This window comes from Corylus avellana, chromosome 7, assembly GCF_965113065.1.
Source record: "Corylus avellana chromosome 7, dhCorAvel1.hap1.2, whole genome shotgun sequence".
Taxonomy (NCBI): Eukaryota; Viridiplantae; Streptophyta; class Magnoliopsida; order Fagales; family Betulaceae; genus Corylus; species Corylus avellana.
In genome coordinates, this window is record NC_142496.1 from 5,031,511 (window position 1) to 5,054,133 (window position 22,623).

At 36.8% G+C, this 22,623-nt stretch overlaps 2 protein-coding genes across 2 annotated transcripts; both read right to left on the reverse strand.

Annotated features, from left to right (window-relative positions):
- Positions 1 to 9,011: 9,011 nt before the first annotated feature.
- LOC132185411 (potassium transporter 6) lies at positions 9,012 to 14,830 on the reverse strand. Its single transcript, XM_059599189.2, has 10 exons — positions 14,757 to 14,830; positions 13,886 to 14,111; positions 13,555 to 13,797; positions 13,178 to 13,231; positions 13,002 to 13,052; positions 11,858 to 12,118; positions 11,703 to 11,755; positions 11,285 to 11,402; positions 10,723 to 10,977; positions 9,012 to 10,139 (listed from the first exon to the last, which is right to left on the reverse strand). The coding sequence occupies exons 1-10, from the start codon at positions 14,799 to 14,801 to the stop codon at positions 9,064 to 9,066; spliced, it is 2,382 nt and encodes a 793-aa protein (XP_059455172.2). The 5' UTR covers positions 14,802 to 14,830; the 3' UTR covers positions 9,012 to 9,063.
- Positions 14,831 to 17,961: 3,131 nt separating this feature from the next.
- On the reverse strand, positions 17,962 to 22,186 carry NFXL1 (NF-X-like 1). Its single transcript, XM_088518335.1, has 2 exons — positions 22,039 to 22,186; positions 17,962 to 21,711 (listed from the first exon to the last, which is right to left on the reverse strand). Exon 2 carries the CDS (start codon positions 21,616 to 21,618, stop codon positions 18,283 to 18,285), a length of 3,336 nt encoding a protein of 1,111 aa, XP_088374461.1. The 5' UTR covers positions 21,619 to 21,711; positions 22,039 to 22,186; the 3' UTR covers positions 17,962 to 18,282.
- Between the last annotated feature and the right edge of the window lie 437 nt (positions 22,187 to 22,623).

Below are 22,623 nucleotides of genomic sequence, written 5' to 3' on the forward strand. Positions count from 1 at the left end.
GCTCTCTCTCTCTCTCTCTCTCCAATGTTTCAACACATTTATTTATATTTATTCTCCACATATATGACTATAAAAGATATTTAAATGATTTAATTTCTAACCATGGCTCATAATGTTTTGGCACCTTCAACATTTATGAAGCTACACTGTAAAGTTTCTTTTTTTTTTTTTTTTTTTAACCTGCAAATAAATTTATAGGAAACTTCATTTACCTCCAAACTTTCACGCATTTTGCAGACACCTCTCATTGTTCAAAAACTCTCACTTTAATGTATCAAATTTTTATTTTCTTTCACTTTGCCCCTTCGGTTAGAATTTTGCAGTTAAACCAAACGGTCAAATGAGTAAAAGTCCTTTATACCCCAATTTTTTTAAAAAAAATTTAAATTTACCCTTATTTATAAATAAAAAATTATTATTATAATTATTATATTAAAAAATTAAAATAATAATAATAATAAGTGAACCCCGGTGGGTCACAAGTGACCCATTGACAGGTCACCTTGGTGACCCACGATGGGTCACCCACCCGTCTTCTTTTATATAATAATAATAATAATATGACTCATGGGTCACAATACAGGTGGGTTAGATCCACCGGTAAACCCACGGGTCAAGAGTTTTTTTTTAAAAAATATATTTTTTAATAAAAAATAAGGGTATTTTAGTAATTTAACACTGGTTCGTTAGGATTTCACATAAAATCCTAACAAAATGGGCAAAGTGAAAGAAAATAAAAATTTGATACATCAAAGTAAGAGTTTTTGAACAGTAGGAGAGTGTCTGCAAAAAGCGCGAAAGTTTGGGAGAGTAGGTGAAGTTTCTCCTAAATTTAGAGAATAAGATTCATACTCTAGGTTTTAGGGAGCTCTATATTGTAAAGTTATTTTCATCTTACTCATTTATCACATGTGATATGTTGAGGTTTAAACGTTGAAATATTCTTAATTTTTGTTTAATTCATTGTATATAAAATATAATACATCCTCAGGTCACATAGTCTGAATTGTTTGATCATAATTCCTACTATTTTCATATTGAAAAATTTTCATGCTAAAAATGGATAGAATAAACAAAATATCAATAATGCTACATATGGTTATAAATAGTATAGTATAGAAGATTGAGTTCAAATTACCCACCACGTAGCTTTGTCCTAACGTTAGAGTCATGCTCTATATCACTCCCTATCCCATAAAACCTAGATAACGTGGTCACGCATAACTTTTGGTGTGTAGAGATTGGTTTTTTGGTTGGAAAACCACGTCACATCAACTTTGAAAGAATGAGGGTGATGAATAGAATTATTTTTAATGTTATAACAACCAATAACTTTAAAATCTATTATATAAATCACAAGAATATGTTTTATACAAATTTGGAATAGCATACAAATTTTTGTATGTGGAATGAACAGTGGAGAGCCAGAAATGTGACAATTACAATTTAAAATAGAAATGAAGTAATTTATCACACAATATGCGTATTACAGAAGATATATCTATAAAAGTTTATAAATATTGCCAAAATTTATATATTAGCAATGTAACATGTCGGTACTAATACAAAAAGATAGGAATAAATGAAAATCATATGTTTATGAGAAATATTGTATTAATTACTCTAAATATGTCTTTTGATTGTTCTTTCTATGATAGGTGTGGATTAAGTGGAATGTTATGAACCAGCTACAACCGCTCAATAAAAATTATTGTGGACTTATTATTATTATTTTATTTACCTGTTGGAGAAAAGTTATACTACACATGTACTAGAATAATGGATACAATATATGTATTGATGCTTTAAGTACTTTGTACTAGTAAAATATTCCATAAATAAAGTGGCTATTGGCATTTGCTTATTTAGCATTAAAATGCCTAAATTGCCTTGAACTACTATTTGTAAGACACCTTCAAACTACTATTTGTAATAGTTACTCCCTTGACTTACCATTTCATTGCAATTTGGTCCATTTGTTAGATAGTGGTATTAAAATAGATTGAAAATGGAATATGTTACTTACATGTGCATATTTTAAACTTGAAATGTCCAAATTGCCCTAATTCAGGAGAAAAGATGCAAAATAAAAAATGATGGGTTAAATTACCCTCATTTTTCATTACATCTTTTTTCCAAAAACTCTTTTTGACCTTAGTATTGAGATGGTCGACCATCCTTGAAGGCGTTTATGGATGGCTTAACACGCTCTCAATTGAGGTGGCCTAATAACCTACTCAGCCTTTGAGGAAGTGTACGTTTTTCCAACTCTCAACCATCATAAAATCCTTTAGGGGTGGTCAACAACCCAAAACACAAGTACAGTCACTCCATAGGCTTCTCGGACTAGCAGAACCATCCATCAACCTTGAGGTGTGCTTTGGCAATCATCTCCAAAAATCCATCCCCTTAAGCCCCTTAGGCTTTAAGGGGTGGTCGTCTATTCCCAAAAAATTTTCTAAGGGTGGTCATCAATCCCACAACCCATGCTCTCTTTGTATTTTCTTTTTCTTTTTTTTTTTCTTTTTTTTTTGGGTGGAAAAAAAGCTGTCAATTTGTAGGGAGCAAGTATATTTTTTTTCTCAATTTATAGGGAGTAAATATACGTACCCTATTTTAGGGTTAAAAAAAAAAAAAAAAAAAAATCAAAGTTAATTCAAAGCCCAAAAATAGAACTCAGCCATTCTCTTCAAATAGTTCCTTTTTCTTGACCACTCTTTGTATATCTCGGGAACCAAAGATCAAGATATGAGATTGATGAAATTTTCTTTGTCAAACCAAAAAGCAGAAAAATGTTCGTAGAAAACTTTCGTTGCCAGACCTAAAAAATGTTTTTTTTTTTTTTTTTTATAAAAAATAAATAAATAAAAGATTTCTCTGTCAAATTCAAAAAGAAACTGAAAATTTTCTCAATCGAACAAAAAATAAAAGTTTTGTTTTTTAAAAGATGTTGGTGCATTTTTCAGTCCAACAGTTTTTGATTAGTGATATGCACATTCTTCGAGGTGCCCTTGATCTTCAATCTTCGTGTTTCTACAAGACAATAACTAATTAAAAGAACTTGCACAATAACCAATTAAGAGAACCCGTCGCTCGTTGCACAATAACCAACAATAACCAATTAAGACAACCCGTCGCTCGTTGCACAATAACCAATTAAGAGAACTCGCCGCTCGCCAGTGGTGTGCCGGCGGGTTTCACTCCAATGCTTAAATTAGTTCATTTGAGAAAAGACTACCCAATATACAATAATTGAATCTATCTTCTAGATATGGTGTAAGGCCTTATTTATAGGCTGAGAAGTTGAGTTAAACTTGGAATAGTTCTCATTCTTCAATTTGATGTGGGACTGCTAAGAGTTTGAATTGAACCTGTGGTCCTACTTTAATTAGGCTTGGAGTTTGACTATTGTGTTAGATTCTTCCATGAGTTATAATTGGACCCGAATTGAGACTCCTAGTCCATTGGTGCTTTCTTTGTGGGCATGTCATTGGCTTTAAAGCTCACGGTCTAATTGGCCGGTTGGGTGAAATTATTTCCAACAAAATAAAAATAAAGGGTTTTTTTAATTATTAGAAAATATATTCTTTTATATTTTATTTAAGATTTACATCAAATCCTCTTAGATAAAAATGTTGACTTCATCTTTTAAAAGATTATAATATAAATATATGGGAAAAATACACTTTACCCCTGAAGTATTCGCGCATTTGCATTTTAGCATCCAATGTTTAAAAAATGACAAAAGACCCCCACAATATATTTGACTTTAGCAGAAAACACTATCACTCTATGAAATCCGTCTATTTGAACAGAAACAAAGTCATGTGCATGTCATGTGACCTTTTTTTAACCAAAACTTTCGAAAATGACTTGGGGGTAAACTAAGCAAAACATTAAAAAATAAATAAAAAAATAAAAAGGTGGGGGATGGCCGAGCCTCGGCCATCCCCTTTGGCCAAGCCATCCCCAAACCGACTAAATGAGGACAGCTTGGCCACCCCCAAACCCATTTGGGATGGTTTCGACCACCCCAAAATCCATTTGGGGTGGTTTCGGTCACCCCTATTCAGGCATATGAGGTGGTCGGAGCCCATGAGAAACATGGGTGGTTCGGTACCCCATTCCGACTTAATGGGGGTAGCCAAGCCACCCCCTTGGCACCCACAAACGGCTCGGCCACCCCTTACTTTTTTTTTTCTTTTTTTTTTTTGTTGGTAAGTTTTAGGTTTTAGTTTACTTTTTTATTGATTTTTTATTTTATTTTATTTTATTTTATTTTTGTATAGAAACTTTCTGTTTGAAGTTTATGTTTTGTTTTGTTTAGTTTTTTGTTTTTTTTGTTGATTTATTTTTTTATTTTGAATATAAACTTTTTGTTTTAAGTTTTAGGTTTAGTATTTTTATTTTTTTATCATTTTTTTATGCTTATGTATATGTTTACACTTTACCCTGAGGGCATTTTCGAAAGTTTCAGTTGAAACTTGCCACGTTCCACGCACGTGACTTGGTTTCCATCCAAATAGACAGATGGTGTTTTTTTCCAACATCAAATACATTGTGGGGGTCTTTCATCACTTTTTAAGGATATAATTTTCCTCCAAAATGGGTTGGAAGAACTTCTTCCAACTCAGTCTCTAAAAATGACATGTGTCATTTAAACATGTGAAATACATATATTTTTTTAATAGCTATGACAAAGTTGGAATAAATAATATTAAAAACTCATGTACATCTTACATGTTATTAAAAAAAAGGGACACATGTCATTTTTATAGACTGGGTTGAAGGAAGTTCCTCCAACTCAGTTTAGAGAAAAACTTTGTCCACTTTTTAAATATTGGGCTCCAAAACACAAATGAGCAAGTGGGTGTCACATGTGTGCGATTTTCTGTCTAACTTAACGTGCTCGGCTAATGGAGGGGCTTTTTTTTTTTTTTTTTTTTTTTGGTGCCAACAATTTGTATTTTAAGCATGTTGTGTATAACAGGTGGCAATTCTTGGAAGCAAGGTGTGAAATAGTGGTAGGGATTAATTTACACTTTACCCCCCTAAGTCAATTATGTTTACACTTTACCCTTCCCCCCACCCCTCGGGCGGCCGCGGGCATTTTCGAAAGTTATTGTTAAAAAGGTCACGTGCCACGCATGTGACTTAGTTTTCATCCAAATAGATGAATTTGTTAGATGGATGGAGTTTTTTTGCCAACTTCAGGTACATTGTGAGGATCTTTTATCGATTTTTAAACATTAGGTGTCAAAACATAAATGCGTGGATACTTAAAGGAGGTAAAGGATATTTTTTTCCTTCTTTTAAGTGTACGAACTTGTTTTATCTTTTGATCATACTTTTTTATATTATCATTGCAAGAAGCATAACTTCTTGTTTTTTTTTTTTTAATAATTAGCAAAATATTTGTTGTTAACCCTTCGGGGAGACAAATGTCTAATGGCAATTTTGAATATATATAGATAACGAACATCCACATTAGAATATACTAATAAAATTGCACAAATTTATTAAATTAAAATGTAAGAACACATCTAATTGAACCAATCACAGGTAATAGAGTCTGCATGACAACGCTAGAGGAAACTCATGAAACTACACTCAAAAGTCAATGAACTTCAATGCCTCCACATTATTAATTTATTAGCATCTCTTCCACAAATCTAAATTATTTATTAGAATAAATCAATTATCAACCTAAAAGGCATTTTATCTTTAGCTAACAAGAAAAGCCATTCATTTCAATAAAATACTATTTGTAACAATGAATCTATTTTCAAATCAAAGCATTCTAAATTCACGTACAATCCATGTATATATAGGTCTTAGGCCTTGTGTTAAGAATTTGTACTCAAACATTTCAACTTCAAATATTGAAGAAAAATTTCTAGACATCAAAGGGGATTACTATGGAGAAAACTGGTACGAGAAAATTTATGGCGACGACAACCATGGAGTTGGTGTTGATAATGCTTCCGTTAAGCGTAGCGTATGCTGAAAATTGTTTCGTACCCGCCAATCATCCACGTCTCCTTTCATCTGATTCTAGCTATCCACTTTCTCTCCCTCGTCCTCCTCGCCGCCTTCTCTCGCTTCCTGCACGTAATGATTTCATGAAACCAGGCAGTTTGATTCGTGGAATCTCTAAAATTCCTGGAGTTGGTAAAGTGATCGGTAAGATCCCTGGAACCTCTAAAATTCCTGGACTTGGTAAAGCCGGCGTGGGAAAATTGGCAAATTGTGCTTTGACTTGTGGCATGTTTTGTCCAAATAATCACGGAACAGTAACCTCGGCTTGTTATGCTGTTTGTAGCAAAATAGCATGTCGGGGTTAGCCACTCTCCAAAATTTGAATCTAGTAAGCTCTCTCTCTCTCTCAAAGTTTTATTAACTTCAACACCAGTTTATGATCCTAAATGTTGAAAGATGAATTACATAGTGGTTCAGTGGTGTTTTAAGAAAATTTATATGAGGTTCAGACACGTATTAGGACGTGGGTTCGGCTCTACGCAGTGAAGAATCACTCACACAAGCCTAATTAGTATTAACTGCCTTAAGAACCATTAATGTCCTATTAAGGCTGTGTCAAGCTATGACTCAATTAATCTTGAAGGAATGCTTACCGTACTTTCCGCTGTCAAAACCCCTTTTGAGCAGTTCTCAGTAAGCATGTGCTACCATAGTCATACCTAGAGTAGCACTCTCTTACCCTTTTTTAATAGAAAGAAAGAACGAAATAAAGAAAAAAAAATGAATTAATAATTTCACTAAATTTACTTTCCACTTTTCCCTCATCACATATACATGTTTCCTACTATTTTCACATTGCAAACTACTTTTGCACGCTAAATATGTACCCATATAGAATAAATAAAATCAAACATAGAGTTTAACATTAATTGACTCTTAAATATTTTTTGGGGTAAAATTTTGATAACATGCAATTGAAAATTATTATGAGAAATTTGGAATAGCATACAAATTTTTGTATGGGGAATATAAGAAAAGAAAATTATTCTTAGTTATTGCACTTATTTAAATTTCTCATACTTACTGAAAAACATTTGCTTCACCCTATGGGCTTTGGTTCTTCAATTCTCTAATATATTTAAGATGTTTATGACAATATACAATCATTTCAGGTCGAAATATGTTATGAAAATCACATGTTTATGATAATATTATATGAATTATTCTAATAACCATGTCTTTTTTTAAAAAAAAAAAAAAAAAAAAAATAACCATGTCTTTTGATTGTTCTTGATATATATATATGATAGGTGTGGATTAAGCGAAATGCTATGCACCAGCTACGACTGCTCAACAAAAATTATTGTGGATTTATTAGTATTTCTTTACTTATTGGTGAAAAAAATGTACTACACATGTACTATAAGAATATGGATATATACAGGCCAGGATATGTATTCTCAGTATTGATGCATTAAATACTTTGTACTAGTAAATTCCATAAATAAAATGGCTATATAATATAATATGGCCTTTGGTTTTTAAGCTAGCTTTCACAACATAATCTTTTTCAATGGCAAATACGTTGAATATATATATAGGCACTAAAAAAAAATCCCGGCATTTTGTGACATTTTTTTAATGTCATTTTAATTAAAGGACATTAATTTATGTGGTTAATGTCGTTTATTACAAACGAAAATAAATTTAACGTCCGTTAATTGCATACAAAAGATGTAAACAAAATACGTCATCTGGAAATGAACGACGTTAAAATATTGTAAAATTTAACTTCCATCCATCTTAAGGTTTTAATTTCCTCCTATTTTTAAGAGATGAAAGTCATGTGTAAAAATCATGCTTTCCCCTCTCCCTTATTGGTTATTTTAGGAGCTTGCGGTTTCCTACCGTCTAGGCTCCTCCACGTCCATCTTTTTGAATTTTTTTTTTTAAAAAAAGTATAATTTCCTTCTAAATAACTCTTTTGCAACGAAGCTCAAGGTTGTAATTAAGGGAAAGAGACACTAATGATATTATGTTGGGAGATCAAATTAAAATAACAGTCTCCAAATAAATATCAACTTATCAAGTCTATTGCTTATCAAACACCAAATCAATTGATGAATTCCTTAAGACAACTAAGATAACATTACTTTAGCATGTTAATCCCTTTTTCTCCCTTTCTACATATAATCCACATGCAAGAGAGGAGACAGAGTGTGAGAAATACAAATGCAACGGAATAAAAATTACGGTACCTCTTATGTATCAAAATGGGATCTTGTTCGGTTGTTCCACGTGCCTTTATTCTTGAGTCTCTAGTATTTCTTATCTCAGTGTGGTGAAGTACATTACTAGAGCGATACCCACAATATTCACATCTAAATATCTCACACTCAAAAAAATGGAGAGAGCTTTTGTGGATGCACGTTCTCACACAAATTTCTTACAAACTCGTTTATAGAAAATTTCTTACAAACAAGTCTCTGAAAGTAACATGTTTTCTTAGCAGTTGAGAAGTATATGTTTTTTTTAGTATTATATGCTTCTCAAGTACTTTTAATAACTTAAAGAACACGTGTCGCTTTTAAAAACTGGCCTGTAAAATTTCCGAGGCCATTATTGTGATTAACATTCCGATCAACGATTGGCATTACCAACATTTCATTTCACTCATAAACCCCACCACCAAAAATCCAACTTTGTCCCCTTTGACAATATGGTACCTAAATTTTCTTTCTTCATCACCACAATCATCAAGATAACAAATTTTATCTATAAATATTTTAAAGAGATAAAGAAAGAAGCTTGTACCAAAAGCACTCGATATAGTGTGCTACTGTTCAGCTAGCGTGAACAGTGTTCACTCACACCGTGTGCTCTATATATCACTACTCTATTTCTTGTGTGGTTTGGATAGCATGAATGCAATCAATCAACTTTAAGCAATAGGATTTGCTTTTATTCTACTTTTTTTCTTTTTTTCTTTTTTCTTCTAGACTGTAAAACTACAAATTATAGCAGTGATTTTCCTTGCTTTTTTGTTTCTCTTTCTCTGTCACCATCAACAAAACAACGTAGTAATCATATGGTACATAGCATGCCAACCTCCACAAGAGCAGCATGAGGGATGTTGAGGGCCACTGGAGGCTCTCTGCAGTTTTTATCACAAAAAATATAGGTCTTGATCAGGAACCGTTTCACAAAGTTTGAGCCATCACGCACTTGTAAATGTGATTGCCCTACAAAATATGCAGTTCCACTCTCCCTGGCATCAATGATTTCTTGTAGCTCCTCCCTCACAGATGTTCTCATTTTTGGACTATTTGGAGGCAACATGAATCTAACCTTTTTCCTGATCTTCACACCAGCATGGCTGCTCTCAAGTGCATCACCCACAGGACTTCTCTGAGATTCATGGTTTGCCAAGCCTGCAGAACCAAAATCTGAGCTGGTTTCATTCAATGGAACCAAACCATTTCCATCTGGCAATGGTTTTCCAACAACAATCATTCTCCCTTCTGGGGATGTCAGGGATTCCAAGTCATTTTCTTCCACCGAAACGAATTCTCCGATCGAACGAATAATCTCTTCCTCAAAGTCATCTGTGTCTCTAATGTGATCACAGTAGCCATGTCTCACAATGCAACGATATATTTTGTAGTCTTTAGGCCCTACCCTTCCTATAAGATACCTTCTACTTGGGGGAACATAAGGCACAGGTAGAGACATGAAGGAAACAAAAATAAGCACCTGATGAAATGCAGGAAGATTCGTAATGAAATGCGAGAAGAAAGCCGGGATTCCGGTCACCATATCGGTGTAAATTAAGCCGATTCCAGGTATCCTGGAAACTCCAAGGTCTGAGCTATGTTCAGTCAGCCATGCTGTGGGCACCTTGTTCTGTAAATCATACTCATACTTCTTCATGGTTCCATAATGCCATCCAAGCATGACGTTCAAGGACAATGCCAAAAGGACAACAAGATACCAAGCTCCCTTGTGAAAGTTCAACATACAAGCTGACAGATAGGTGGTCTCAATGAAGCCAAAGAACATAAAAAAGCAAGCAGATAAAAACCAACTCTTCTCCCAGTACAGAGCAATTACAAGGGACATCAGACAAGTTGTCACAAGCATTCCAGAAATTACAGCCAAACCTGCAAGAGATTTAATCAGTATGTTTTTTATCGTTAAAGTAATGATTAAGTAATTAAATTTATTTCTTCCTATCAGCTTAAGCTTTTGAGATAACTAGTAATTTATCATAGTATCGGAGTCAAAAGGTCATGAGATTGAACCTTGACTCCGTCAAATCACTCCCCATTTAAATTAAATATTCTACATGTTGGGCCTCACCTATTAAAATGGAGTTTGAGCCCACACGTGAAGGGGAGAGTTAAAGTAATAATTAAGTGATTAAATTTATCTCTTCCTATCGGTTTAAGCTTTTGGGACAAGTGGTGATTTAGCACTGATATAACTATGACAAAACTATTTTTGAAATACAAATGACTCTCTCCTATGAATAGCCAACACAAATTCTCATTAAGCATATGGGAAAAAGATAAAAATTTCTCTGCTACTGATTCAAAACTTTGCACACCATATTCTGCTCCTTTCTTTTGTAATCTTATTTTTCTTAACTTGTCTTTGACCATGTCATGATTTCCAAATCATTGCAATCATAAAAATTATAGTCATCTTGTGGGAAAAGCATGTGGTCCAGTTAGGAATGTGTACCTGTTGCATTACCAATCTTCACAATATCACGGAAACCTATTGTGACTGTGAGGCTGAAGATCATCAATAGCCAGTTGACAACTGGAATGTAGACTTGCCCATGTATCTTATCTGATGTATGAATAACTTTCACTCTGGGAAAACAATCAAGTGTCCGGCACTGGTTTATGACAGAGAAACTGGCTGTTATGGTTGCTTGGCTTCCTACAGCTGAGGCAAGTAGGGATAATACAATGAAGAAATGCCGAGTAGGACCTGGAATTTCCAAAAATTAGAAACATAATCTGTTGATAAACCAACTATTGATACAAAATCTAAGGGAAGTGAGAAACTACTGCAAAGCATCAAAGAAAATGTAAGAGACAAGATTTGCTACAGCTAGAAAACATTGTAGAAAATGAAGCATTCCTTCATTTGTATGTTGAGGTTTTGTTTTGTTTTGAGTTATTGTTTTTCAGGTGTCTGGTGTAAGAGATTCCAGACTAGCTGCTTCTATTGTGCTTGGTCGAATAATTTCATTCATCCATAAAACAAATAAGTAAAAGCAGAGGAAACAACTTACCAGGTACAGATTCTGTTAGATGATTAAAATCTTGAACAGATAAGTTTTTGGATATATATGCAGCCTGACCCGCATAGCATATAGTAAGAACTGGATAAATCAAGCAGAGAAATGCAATCTGCAGCAGATAAATCATCCACAAGTTCTTTGTAAGTGTGATGTACACTTCCCAAAACAGTAAACAACACGAGTTATAATGAGGGCCTAAAAGTGCTTTTAACATTCAAAAAGTCCGTTTGAAGAAAAAAGTACTCGTTTAGTTAAAAAATTAAAAGCACTTTTAGGGTCCAAAAAACCTAAAATGACCAAAACGCACTTTTGACAAAAGCTTAAAAATAAAGTTTTTTTTTTTTCCAAAAGCTCTTTTTGACTTAAAAGCTCTATTTCTCAAACGCAATCCCAAACATGCTATGAATACCTTGATGGGTTTCCTCGAGAAATGGCCTAGATCTGCAAACATGGTCTCTGATCCTGCAAAAGTACAGCATCTTGTGATGCAACCAATGTAATTGATGATAAAAAGAAACCAGCAATAGATTTCAATTATAAATATTAATTAACTTAAGAACTGACCTGCTAGACATAGAATGATGCTGCCTAATGATCTCCAACTGTGAATGTCAATATTTCTGACAAATCTATACATGTATATTGGGGAGATTGCATGGATGATTTGTTTGTTCCAGTGAAAGATATTATATATGCCCACACCACTGACAAATAACAGCCAAATAATGATAATTGGAGCAAACATAAACCCTATTTTATGAGTCCCATAGTGCTGCAGCATGAAGAGGCATACCAGTATAGCACATGCAGAGGGAACTGGTACATCTGAAACAAGTAAAATGTCAAGGGAATAGGCAGATCAGTAGTGGAGATTTCTAAATCCATGAGTAATCCTAGAACAGCAATGTCATCCAGCAACATCATCTAGAAAAAGGAGTCACATTCACAAAATTTGATCTTTGAAGTGTTTGAGCAGTTGAATCAAAAGGTTTTCTTTAGGAACATGTAAATTGATCAAATGTTTTAGATGGTTTCATGCTCCAGGAGATGTATCAAGCTTCTATGAACATTACTCAATCCATTCTGCCCATTTATTCTTTCCAATCAGCTTAGATTTTTCAGACAACTGTGATGTAACACTAAGTGTTTTCAAGAAAGTTTGTAGCAAATTGAATAATTGCCATGAAACAGAGTTTCAAACTTACTAAACTCAAAATACATATTTTATGGAACACATACATACAATGGGATCTGCATTTCAAAAGTAGTCATAGAAATACATATATTAGAGTTTAATAGGAAAAGAAAAAGGACAGCAAAAGCAAGAGAGACTGTCTTTTACATCCAATTTTGGTGACGTTTCAATAGTGACACGTCACCAAATTTGGTGATGAGCCACATATGGCATGTCATCAACAAAGATGACGTGTTACATGTGACATGTCATGAAATTGTTGACGTGACAAATGTAGCACGTTACCGAAGTTGGTGACGTGCCACTATTAACTTGTCACCAATTTGGTGACGTGTGCTAAGTTGACATGTCACCAATTCCAATTCTAAGATCAGTTATTTTTGACGCATCACAAATGACACGTCACCAATCCATTAATAGTGACTTTTTTTTTGCCATTGGCACGTCACCAATTGCCAGTCACTAAAACGAATTTTTTTTTGTAGTGAGCTACTTACATTGTGGAGTACTTACATCTTTCTAAAGCTTTTGAGACGGACTGTTGTGTACTTTGTGAAGAAAAAACTGGACAACCACAAGGCAAAATATAAGTTGAAACTGAAGATTGATGAGCCGATGAGGTGTCTACTAAACAATTACACAACAGTATGCTTTTGTTTCTCATATTCAGTTCAAATGCTGTTGCTTACATTTATGTGCCATACCCGACAATGATCTTTGAACACCTTTTGAAGCTGATAACACTGGTAAGGAGAAAGAAAAAGAAAATAAGTGAATTCAACCTCAATCACATTAATCATATAAGAAAAGAAGAGATAGCAAATGGTGAATTATGTTGTTGTGCCAATAAAGCTAAGAAAGTTAACCCCAAGGGGTTTAGCCCTGGTGCCTCATGAAGCAACAGGTCTAAGGTTCAACTCTCAATTCGTTAAGGCTACGCCCGTTGGCGAAAGCCCAAGCTTTATCCAAATTTGCATGGTGTCCCGAAAATCTAGTCGAGGCAAAGCTCCAGATACCCCGTTATTGAAAAATAAGAAAATAAAAAAGGTTATCGGAACTGCCGAACCAGAAAGGGCTGGAGTAAGCACCCCCTCTCCAATTGTCATGCAGGAACCAAACAGAGCCAAGCACAACATCAAGTAGTGACTACTTTTATGTTTTGCAATGGCCCTCCAAGCCCTCGATTCCACCTTGATCTTTGAAGGAGTTTCCTCCTCATAATGCATGACCCCATAGCCATTTCTGTCAATTGGAAGCAGACCTACTTTGGCATGCCTGCATAATAGTGAGTACAAAGCAAAAATACCACCTGCAATAATTTGTTAGTGTGAATATTTCTTCAAGGAAAAAAATTCCTGTTAAAATGATTTCTGGTACTATTAAAAAAGACAATTTACCCTCTCCATCATCATCAGCCTTCAGTACTATAAAGCAATACTTCAGTAATGAAATGGTGGTCATGGTCCAGAAAATAAATGAAAAGAGCTCATACACAGCCTCTTGTGAGTTGATATCCTTTGCAGCAATCGTCCCAAAGACATATAAGGGAGCAGTACTTATTTGACCATAAATTACTCCAAGGCTTTGAAATGAGAAAAGGAGTGTGTGCTTCCATGGCACCTTCTGCACATCATCAAGTTAGAAACGCAGATCACACTATCAAAACATGATGAGAAATGCTGCAGTTTCTACTTATCTAATAGCCTTAATGAGATTCATATCATATTATTGAGACAAGAGTTACAATAACTTAAGAGACAAAGAATTCAAGACTTAAGAGTGACAAGAACTCAAAGAGACAAGAGTTACAAATGATAGAAAAGACTTGTAACACTCATACTCTTTAAATAAGAGTATTGTACACAATCAAAAATAACAAGAAAGATGTAGTCAAGAACTAGGCCGAACCACCTTAATTCTCTGAGTCTCTCTTGCTTGTTCTCATTTCTCTTCTCTAATTATAAGTTCTAATACATATGAATTGGTTCACCCAAAACAAACAAAAAAAAAATGGAAAAAAAGATGCATATATATATATATATTCAACTAAATAATTAAACTGATGATTACAGTACTAGTACAGAACAACTTTGAACATGATATACACATCAATGAGTTCAAAATGAATAGCCAAACAAGCACCAAAGCAGCAGCATTCATTTGACTTGAACCCAAATAGAAGAAAAAAGAAGAAACAAACATAAGAATTTAATCAATGCTTCCACAAGTTCATGTATCTGTGCTGCACATAAATCTAGAACCATTTACCGTAAACTCATGAGAGGAGATACAAGGACTCAGTGGAGGAGCCATGTGATGTGTTGGTAGAAAGACTGACAAGTTGATGGGAATGAGGAAAGTTTTGGGAAGATAATGATAAAATGAAGCTCAAACAAAATACAAATTTATACGTAAAAGACAGATATGGGACTGCCTGGCGATTGAGCCAATGCCTCATTTAGAGTGCCCGGAAAAAACCAAGTGAAGGGTCCAGAGAGAGAGAGAGAGAGAGAAGCAGAGACAGATCTCGCGCGGTTCCATATTCTTTTATGGTGTTGCTTCTTATTGAGTACGTGGTTCTGCGGAATCCACGACAGAGACTGTTTTTGTTTTTTGAATAGTCGTATATTTATGAAACATAGAGGGAATGCCGGACTGACAGTGACACGTATGAGTCTGAAAATTTAACATATAAAAAGAATGAACAGTGCTACGTGCCTTAACGTTTGGGGGTGGGGTGAGAGTTTTTTGTTTTTTGTTTTTAAAATATATATATATATAAAGTGACTGAAAATATATCAGAAATTATTGCAGCAATCTATTTCACAGCTTTGGAGATTGAATTTCAAAATGGAAGGAGTAAAAGGGAAAGTTGCCTGCGATGTTGCCGGTTGGTGACGGCCCATTGTAGTATTTGTGAGGGGCCATAGTACTAAGAATGCCAGCGTGCATGACTGTTTATGCACGTCAGGCTATTTTTTTTTTTTAATAATTATAATAATAAAATATTATATTTTATTATTTTAAAATATCAAATCACTCCGGTGTGTATCACGCCCGGCGTGATGTTTAACATCACTCATTTGTGAGTGCAAAAGACATTTCAAAGATTCCTCGTTTCAGACTAGCTAGATAATGAGTTGAAAACTAAGAGATAAATGTACATACTAGCTAGATAATGAGTTGAAAACTAAGAGATAAATGTACATACAGATAATGAGTAGCTACACATGTAGGGAGCCAGGCGAGTAGGAATAGGGAACTGTTGGGCCTACCGAAATGAACTAAAATGGGTGTTGGAGCGTGTAGCCTACGGGCGTCATGGCGGCGTGTATGCCACACCAGTGGCGGAGCCACATAGTCTTCTTAGAGACTATAAAGTGCAGTTCTAGACACTTTTTTTTTTTTGGTATTTCTATCTTTTTGATGTATATAATGCTGACATGTTACATTTCTAATATATCAATTTGAGCACATATTTATGAACTTTTATAGATATTTTTTTGTGATACATATATTATGTGAATTACCAAATTTTTAGGGTAGAGAAAATTTTAGGATACCAAAAAAAATTTAGCGACTACCCTAATATGAATTGTCTGGCTCTGCCACTGTGCCACACATACTAAAGCAAGTAACGTCAATGGAGAGAGAGTTGGCTAGAGATGGTGAAGGAGGGGTTAGTGCCTTTTCCGGGTTGGAGAGGTTGTAATAGGTCTAATATTTGAGTTATATACGTTAGTGTAAGGGAGATTGTTAAGAGTATTAATTAAATTATTAAACTTTTTATTATTATTATTAACTTCAACTTTTAAAATAAGAGATAATCTTATATATTGTTGTGCATGATTTTTACCTGTTTTAGTGCATGTCCCTTTTGGCTTGCATTTTGCTATATAACAACAAAGTGACAACAAATCAATCACATGCATGTTGGGAAGAAGTAGGACTGGTGCACATGTTGGTTGGTGAATAATATAATTTCCTCATTTTTGGGGATCTTCTTCATTATTGAATTGGGCAGGTGTCACAAGTTTCAACCTTATCATGTAGATTGATTTTTGAAATCTTATTTCAACAAAGTTAAATAAAAGACAGGAATAAACACCCACTGATAATCACAAAGATGTAAATTTTGAAGGGAACAAAACATAATTGGCATTACAATCATCCATCTAGGCATCATCTATAACTTCAAATTAGGCACGTTAATCACTGTTTTTTTATCTTTTATTTTTATTTTTATTTTTTCTGAAGCAAGAGATATTATTACAAAGGGACCAATCAAGTGCAAGGGGAGCCCAACAATAATGCTATGGGACTTGATTACAAAACCACAACCAACAGGGGAGAGAGGTAAAAGGGTGATAGAAATTCAAGGGCTTCTATCTATTGAATATAAGAAAATATAGAAATTAAAGGAATAAATCGACCACTTTAAGGAGATTGAACTTCCAATTGATCACTTCAAGGAAATCAACTTCTAATTCTTGTTTAGAGCAATTGATACTTTACATTGATTGATTTGTCATACAACATCTACATCTTATTTATAAAAATAAAGCTTAATATGGAAATAACCTAACATGCAAGTAATTGTCTATAAGGGAAATAAACAAGACACCCAAGCAAAAGAAAATTTGGAGTATTTGAAGATATTTTGGGGATCCTATCAAAGGGGTTACTCTAACTCGGACTAGGACATAATTGAAAGGAGAGGGGGTCTTGAAGATAGAAAGTTCTGATATGCTAGAATTTTGTTCTCTATGATTTTATTACGATTGTAATGTCTTTTCATAATAGTTGGTAGGTCTTTCCTATTTAAACCAATGCAAATGATTGAAGCAAACATCTTTCAATTATTTCTCCTCTTCTTTAAACTTGGATGATGGAAAGCGTGAGGGGCAGACAGTAGGCCAATAAAGACCAAGGTGGGATACATGATCGTCGTTAGCAAAGTGTGCATACGCCTTGCGAAATGAGGTGGTTCGGCCACCATTAAGCCAACCTATAAAGGTGGTTGAACCACCCTAGTAGTTAAATGAGATAGTTCGACCACCTCCAATGGCCATTTTGGAGTAGCCAAACTACCGTTTTTGCCACAACGATGGTTCGACCACCCTCAATACCCAACATAGAGGTAGCTGAACCAGCCCATTGGCATATCAACTACTCGTGGTAAAAAACTCACCAAAATTAGTCCAAAAATCATTGAATGAAGAGGGTCAAATGTTACCAGCAGGCAGCTGCCACTCTCCCGGATCATTAAGTGGTTTAAAGTTCAATCTATGAGAAGGGAAGAATTTGGGAGGGCAAGGCTGTTGAACATCATTCATACATTTGATTTTATGACAATCTTCAGAAAATTTTGGAGGGCATAGCTAACCTCCCTCAATATAATGAGAATCGTGGGAAAAAACAAAAAAAAAAAAAAAAAAAAAAAAAGGTGTTTTGAAACCGGTAGCACTAAACAAACAGGAAGTACTTGTAGCTTTTAAAACATATATAGCTAGCTACTCAACCAACATCATGAAAATTCATTTTCAAAGAGATGTCCTTCCATACAACAGAGGCACAGGTTGCCTCCACAATTTCATTGCAGGGAAGTAGGGGAAAAAATCTGTATCGTCTGATCTAGTCGTAGGAAAAACAAAAACAAAAAAAACAAAAAAGTTTACTGCAGCGGTTGCCCCTAACAAGCCAAAAATATAATGAAAAGGGCAAGAAGACCATACAAGCCATCTTCCTGTCTACAAGCCTCAACTTCTCTCAACTTATTCTATAGTCCTTTCTCTCACTCGTAAGCCTTCTCCCAGTCATCAACCACCTCAGGCATTTCTGTTCCACTAAAATTACCTCCTTGATGCTGCCCTGCTGAATTCGAACCACCTTCATCGGATTGCAAGACTGAACCTGAACTACTTCCTGCCCCTTTTCCAGGATCCTCGGCTCTGAGAGATGCAGCAGATGAACTCAAAGATGTTTCAGAGTCTAGGACACTCCACCGATTTAATGATGCAGCAATTGGCGCTTCTTTTTTCCACACAGATGCCTGCATATCTGCAGAACCACCAGGCCACTCTTCATCACTCCATAGACCTTCCTTCCAACCAGCCTCCTGAACAATAGCTTTCTTCCATGGGTTACCCTTGAGAGCAGTAACTGCTCCCCCCCAGGCACTAGTAGCCGATGATGCTGCTACTGCACCACCATTTGGGAGAACCACAACAGCTCCATGATATACTGACCCATGATCCAATCTCCTCATTGCAGTGGCTGCTCGGGCAGGATCACTAAATACAGCCAATGCATTCTTGTCATTCAGCCAAACTAGCTCACATTCCCCACCAAACCTCAAGACCAATGCACTTATATCTGCATCTCTTGGCAAATCGAGAAAAGAAACAACAAGTCTAGGATCCATGTCAACCAAAGGATCAAAAGCTGGAGGATGGAATGAGTTTACAGTGGTGGAAACCTTGACCCCAATCACACGAGAAGGGACTTTCGATTTGGGTGTAACATGAACCACAATAAAACGCTTTGGCTCCCAACCAGCAGAATAAACAGCAAGCTTCCATCTCTCGGCAATCAGTTTTACTGCATCTCTCTTATCCTTCAGCATCGGACAGAAAACATGAACCTTAAGACCACTTGTAGTTCCTCTGCTCTTGCCAAGTACCAAGAACTTGCATCTCTCCTCCACAGACAATACCCACTTTGGATCACGTCTATAGAGATCTGCAAGCACTTCAGAAACAACAGAATTCTCACCAAAATGAAGAGCTTCCAAGTTTGGAGGAGTAATATCAAAAGCATCTGCTAGAACCCGTTTTCGTTCCAACTTGGCACAGTCATCATCACACATGAGCTTCCTCTGTCCGAGTGGAATTTTCTTTCCAGTTGCTTCCACTGGTTGAAGCGGCACTGGCAACTTTTGGATAATAGAAGCTTCATATAAAGTATCAGCACTGAAACCCCCGTTGCTGCCTCCAGCATCACATGGAACAGTTGCTGTTAACCGGGCACAAGAACAAGTGATTGTTACAGGGAAATCGCATCTTACATCAGGACAAGGAGCAGAAGGGTGACAAGGTGCTTTACACGTATGCCTACAATCTCTCCTAGGAGCACCACATGTCTGCCCACACGAAGTTCTCAACCCTGGTAGAGGCCCAGGTGAAGAATCACAAGGCTGTGGGTGACAAGTTCTGCCACAAGCATGCATTCCACACTGCCTGGTCTTCCCACAAAGCTTGTTACATCTGATATCCTTTGAGCCACAAGGTATGTTCCTAAGGACAACATGCCCGCCAATGCATTCCTTCGCTATAGGCACAGAACATGGCGGGCAGTCCCCAAAGTGGCAGCTGTGAGAAGATGAATGGCCACAAGGCTGAGGAACTGAACATGGGAGCTGACATGAAGGAGTAGGTGTGCCGCAAGGCAACGGAGGAGGGATTGAAGTTCTCCCACATGCACACGTCAAATCAGTAAAAATTGTTTCTAGGCAAGGAGGGCAATGGCCACTATGACACAGTGATTCACAAGAATGCTGCCCACACCTCAGCTTCTTCTCACATGGCATCGAGCAGAAGTGTGGATCCCAATCCCCAAAGAGAAGATTGTTTGAATTAGAGTGCGGGCAGCATCGCTCACTGCACCTGTGCCTTCCACAATTCTTCTTCCGCCCACAAGGCTTATCACAAGTAAATTTCTCCTCCATTGTTGTTTTGTAGCATTCTACAGTTCGAGAGGTTGATCCGCAACGGCATTTTTGAGAAACTTTAAGCAAACATGGTGGACAATCCCCAGCATGGCACACCTCTGTACAATGGTGCATCCCACAAGGAAGGGACTTGCCACATTTTTCAGAACAGGTTGGAATCGGGTCCAAACAGCTAAGCCGTTCCTGCTGCAAGCTTGTTTTCCCACAGTAGCATGTCTTAACCCTGCTTGGCATTAAGTCACACTCTCCACAAGAGCCTGGATGGCAAATGTCACTGCAGACATGATTACCACATAGAAGCTTCTTTCCGCAACTTGAACCACAAGAAAAAACACCATCCTCTGTTTTCACCATTCCCTTCACAGCCATGTCTCCACAAAGAACAACCTCCACCTTATTCTTGCAGAAACAAGGAGCATTGACTAGAACCTTACAAGGATCACAAGGACCCACATGGCAGGTTCGTTCACACCTGTGACGCATGCAATCAAGAAGCTTGTCACAGCGCTGACCACAAGTAAGAAGAGACTTCCGATCAGAGCACCGTGTTGTAATTGTTTTCTTCCCACACGGGCACAAATGTGGCGGGGCAAATGCCTTACAAGGAGGGCATGGACCTGGGTGGCATTGCAAAACACAAACATGTGGGCAAAGATCCTCCCCACTCTCTCCAGGACACAAAACCTCCCTTTCAAGTGGCTTCCCACAAGGTTCTCCACATGAATGAGGAGTCAAATACAGATCAGAAGGTGGGTCTGGCCTCTTCCCACAAAAGCAAACATACCGAATCTCCTTCAACAACGTAAGCTGCACCGACTGACATCCAGGACACCTCCAATTAAATCCCTGACTCTTCTCCGCCAACAAGTCAACAGAAGTAGGCGCCCTAGCCCATTTCTTGATACAAGTCAGATGAAAAATAGAGTAGCAGCTCGAGCAAGACCATATGGGTGCTGACCTCCGCACCATATCATAACAAATCATGCATTCAACGGTGCTCTTAATCAGCTTCTCCTGAATTTCTTGCACAAGCTGAGGTACCTTGGAGTCCTTCAATCCCTTTTCCTCCTGATTCTCCCTTTCCCTCTCCTTCTCCTTCTCTTTCTCTGTCTCCCCATCCCTCTTCTGATTCACAGATCGACTCACGTAAGCCCTCGGACCATTATTCCTTCTAGGCCGACTCTCAGGCGGAGCAGAACCATAATTTGAGTCCTCAACAGTCCCGCGGTTTGCATTGAAGCTCAATTGTGGGTTTGGGTTTTGGGTTGGATTGGGGTTCGGGTTCAGGTTCAGGTTCACTTCGGTGGTGGCAGTGGATCCTCTCGGAACCCACTGATGGCGAGCGCCTTGGGCAGGAAATCTAGTCCTATCCCTTCGATCATTTCGAGCTTGATAGCTCATATTCCCCGAAGCCAAACACCCAAAGCTTGTATCCACTGACTACAAACCAAACTCTTCTCACCCAACCACAAACACAATACCTAGATTCTTTAACTGCAACAATAACAAAAATATTGAACAAGAAATGAGCATGGCATCAAAGGCGGTTGATCGAATAACACATATAATGGACCCAAAATATAAAACCCTAACTATTTGCCTAGAGAATCAGTGAAAAACGAATGAAACTACTTTAAAATCCTACACACAGCAGAAATAACCGTAAAATCAGCTATAAAGCATCCAAAATCCCAATTTCCAAACATTTCCCTCCCCCGATTTTCTAGACAGCCAAACAGATCATAATTCGGAAACAAACAAAAAAAACAAAAAAAGGCCCAATCCATGCTGAAACCAACAAAAGAATTTGAAGAGAAATACCTGCAAAAGGATTTTTCTGGGTCTTTCTCGACGAGAATATGTGCGGTGCTCTTCGAGTTAAATAGCTTCGTGGGTGTTCCTCACGACCCGACCCGACAAAAACTTGTGGGTATGGGTCAGAGAATGGAGGCTATATATATGTATATATAAAGGGGGGAGAGAGAAAAACTGCCTTGGAGCCGAAGCAAGTGTTGGGGACCTTTTGCGTGTGTGGGGGTGGGCGACGGTCCCACTCCTGGTCCTAGTCCACCGTCAAGGTAATCGCCTGCGATGCGGACCAGTGTGGCGACTTTTGCGTGTCAAAGTGGGTGCGGGCCGGCTGCGTGGTGGCTACTCAAAACCTTCATGATGTGCGAAGGGGTGGCCCATTTGGAAAGTCTCTTGGGCTAAAGTTTATGTTAAAGGGCTCGGAAGGTTGTAGATGATGAATTTCAGGCCCACAATAGAAGACCAACACAATAAATTTTGAAAACAAATTTGATCTTAGAAGTACAAGCCAAGCGGTTATAACTGTTCAATAATTGCTAATCGCTTTTATAGGAGTTTATAAAAAATGCTAACCGCTTAAGGGCGGTTAATAATAAC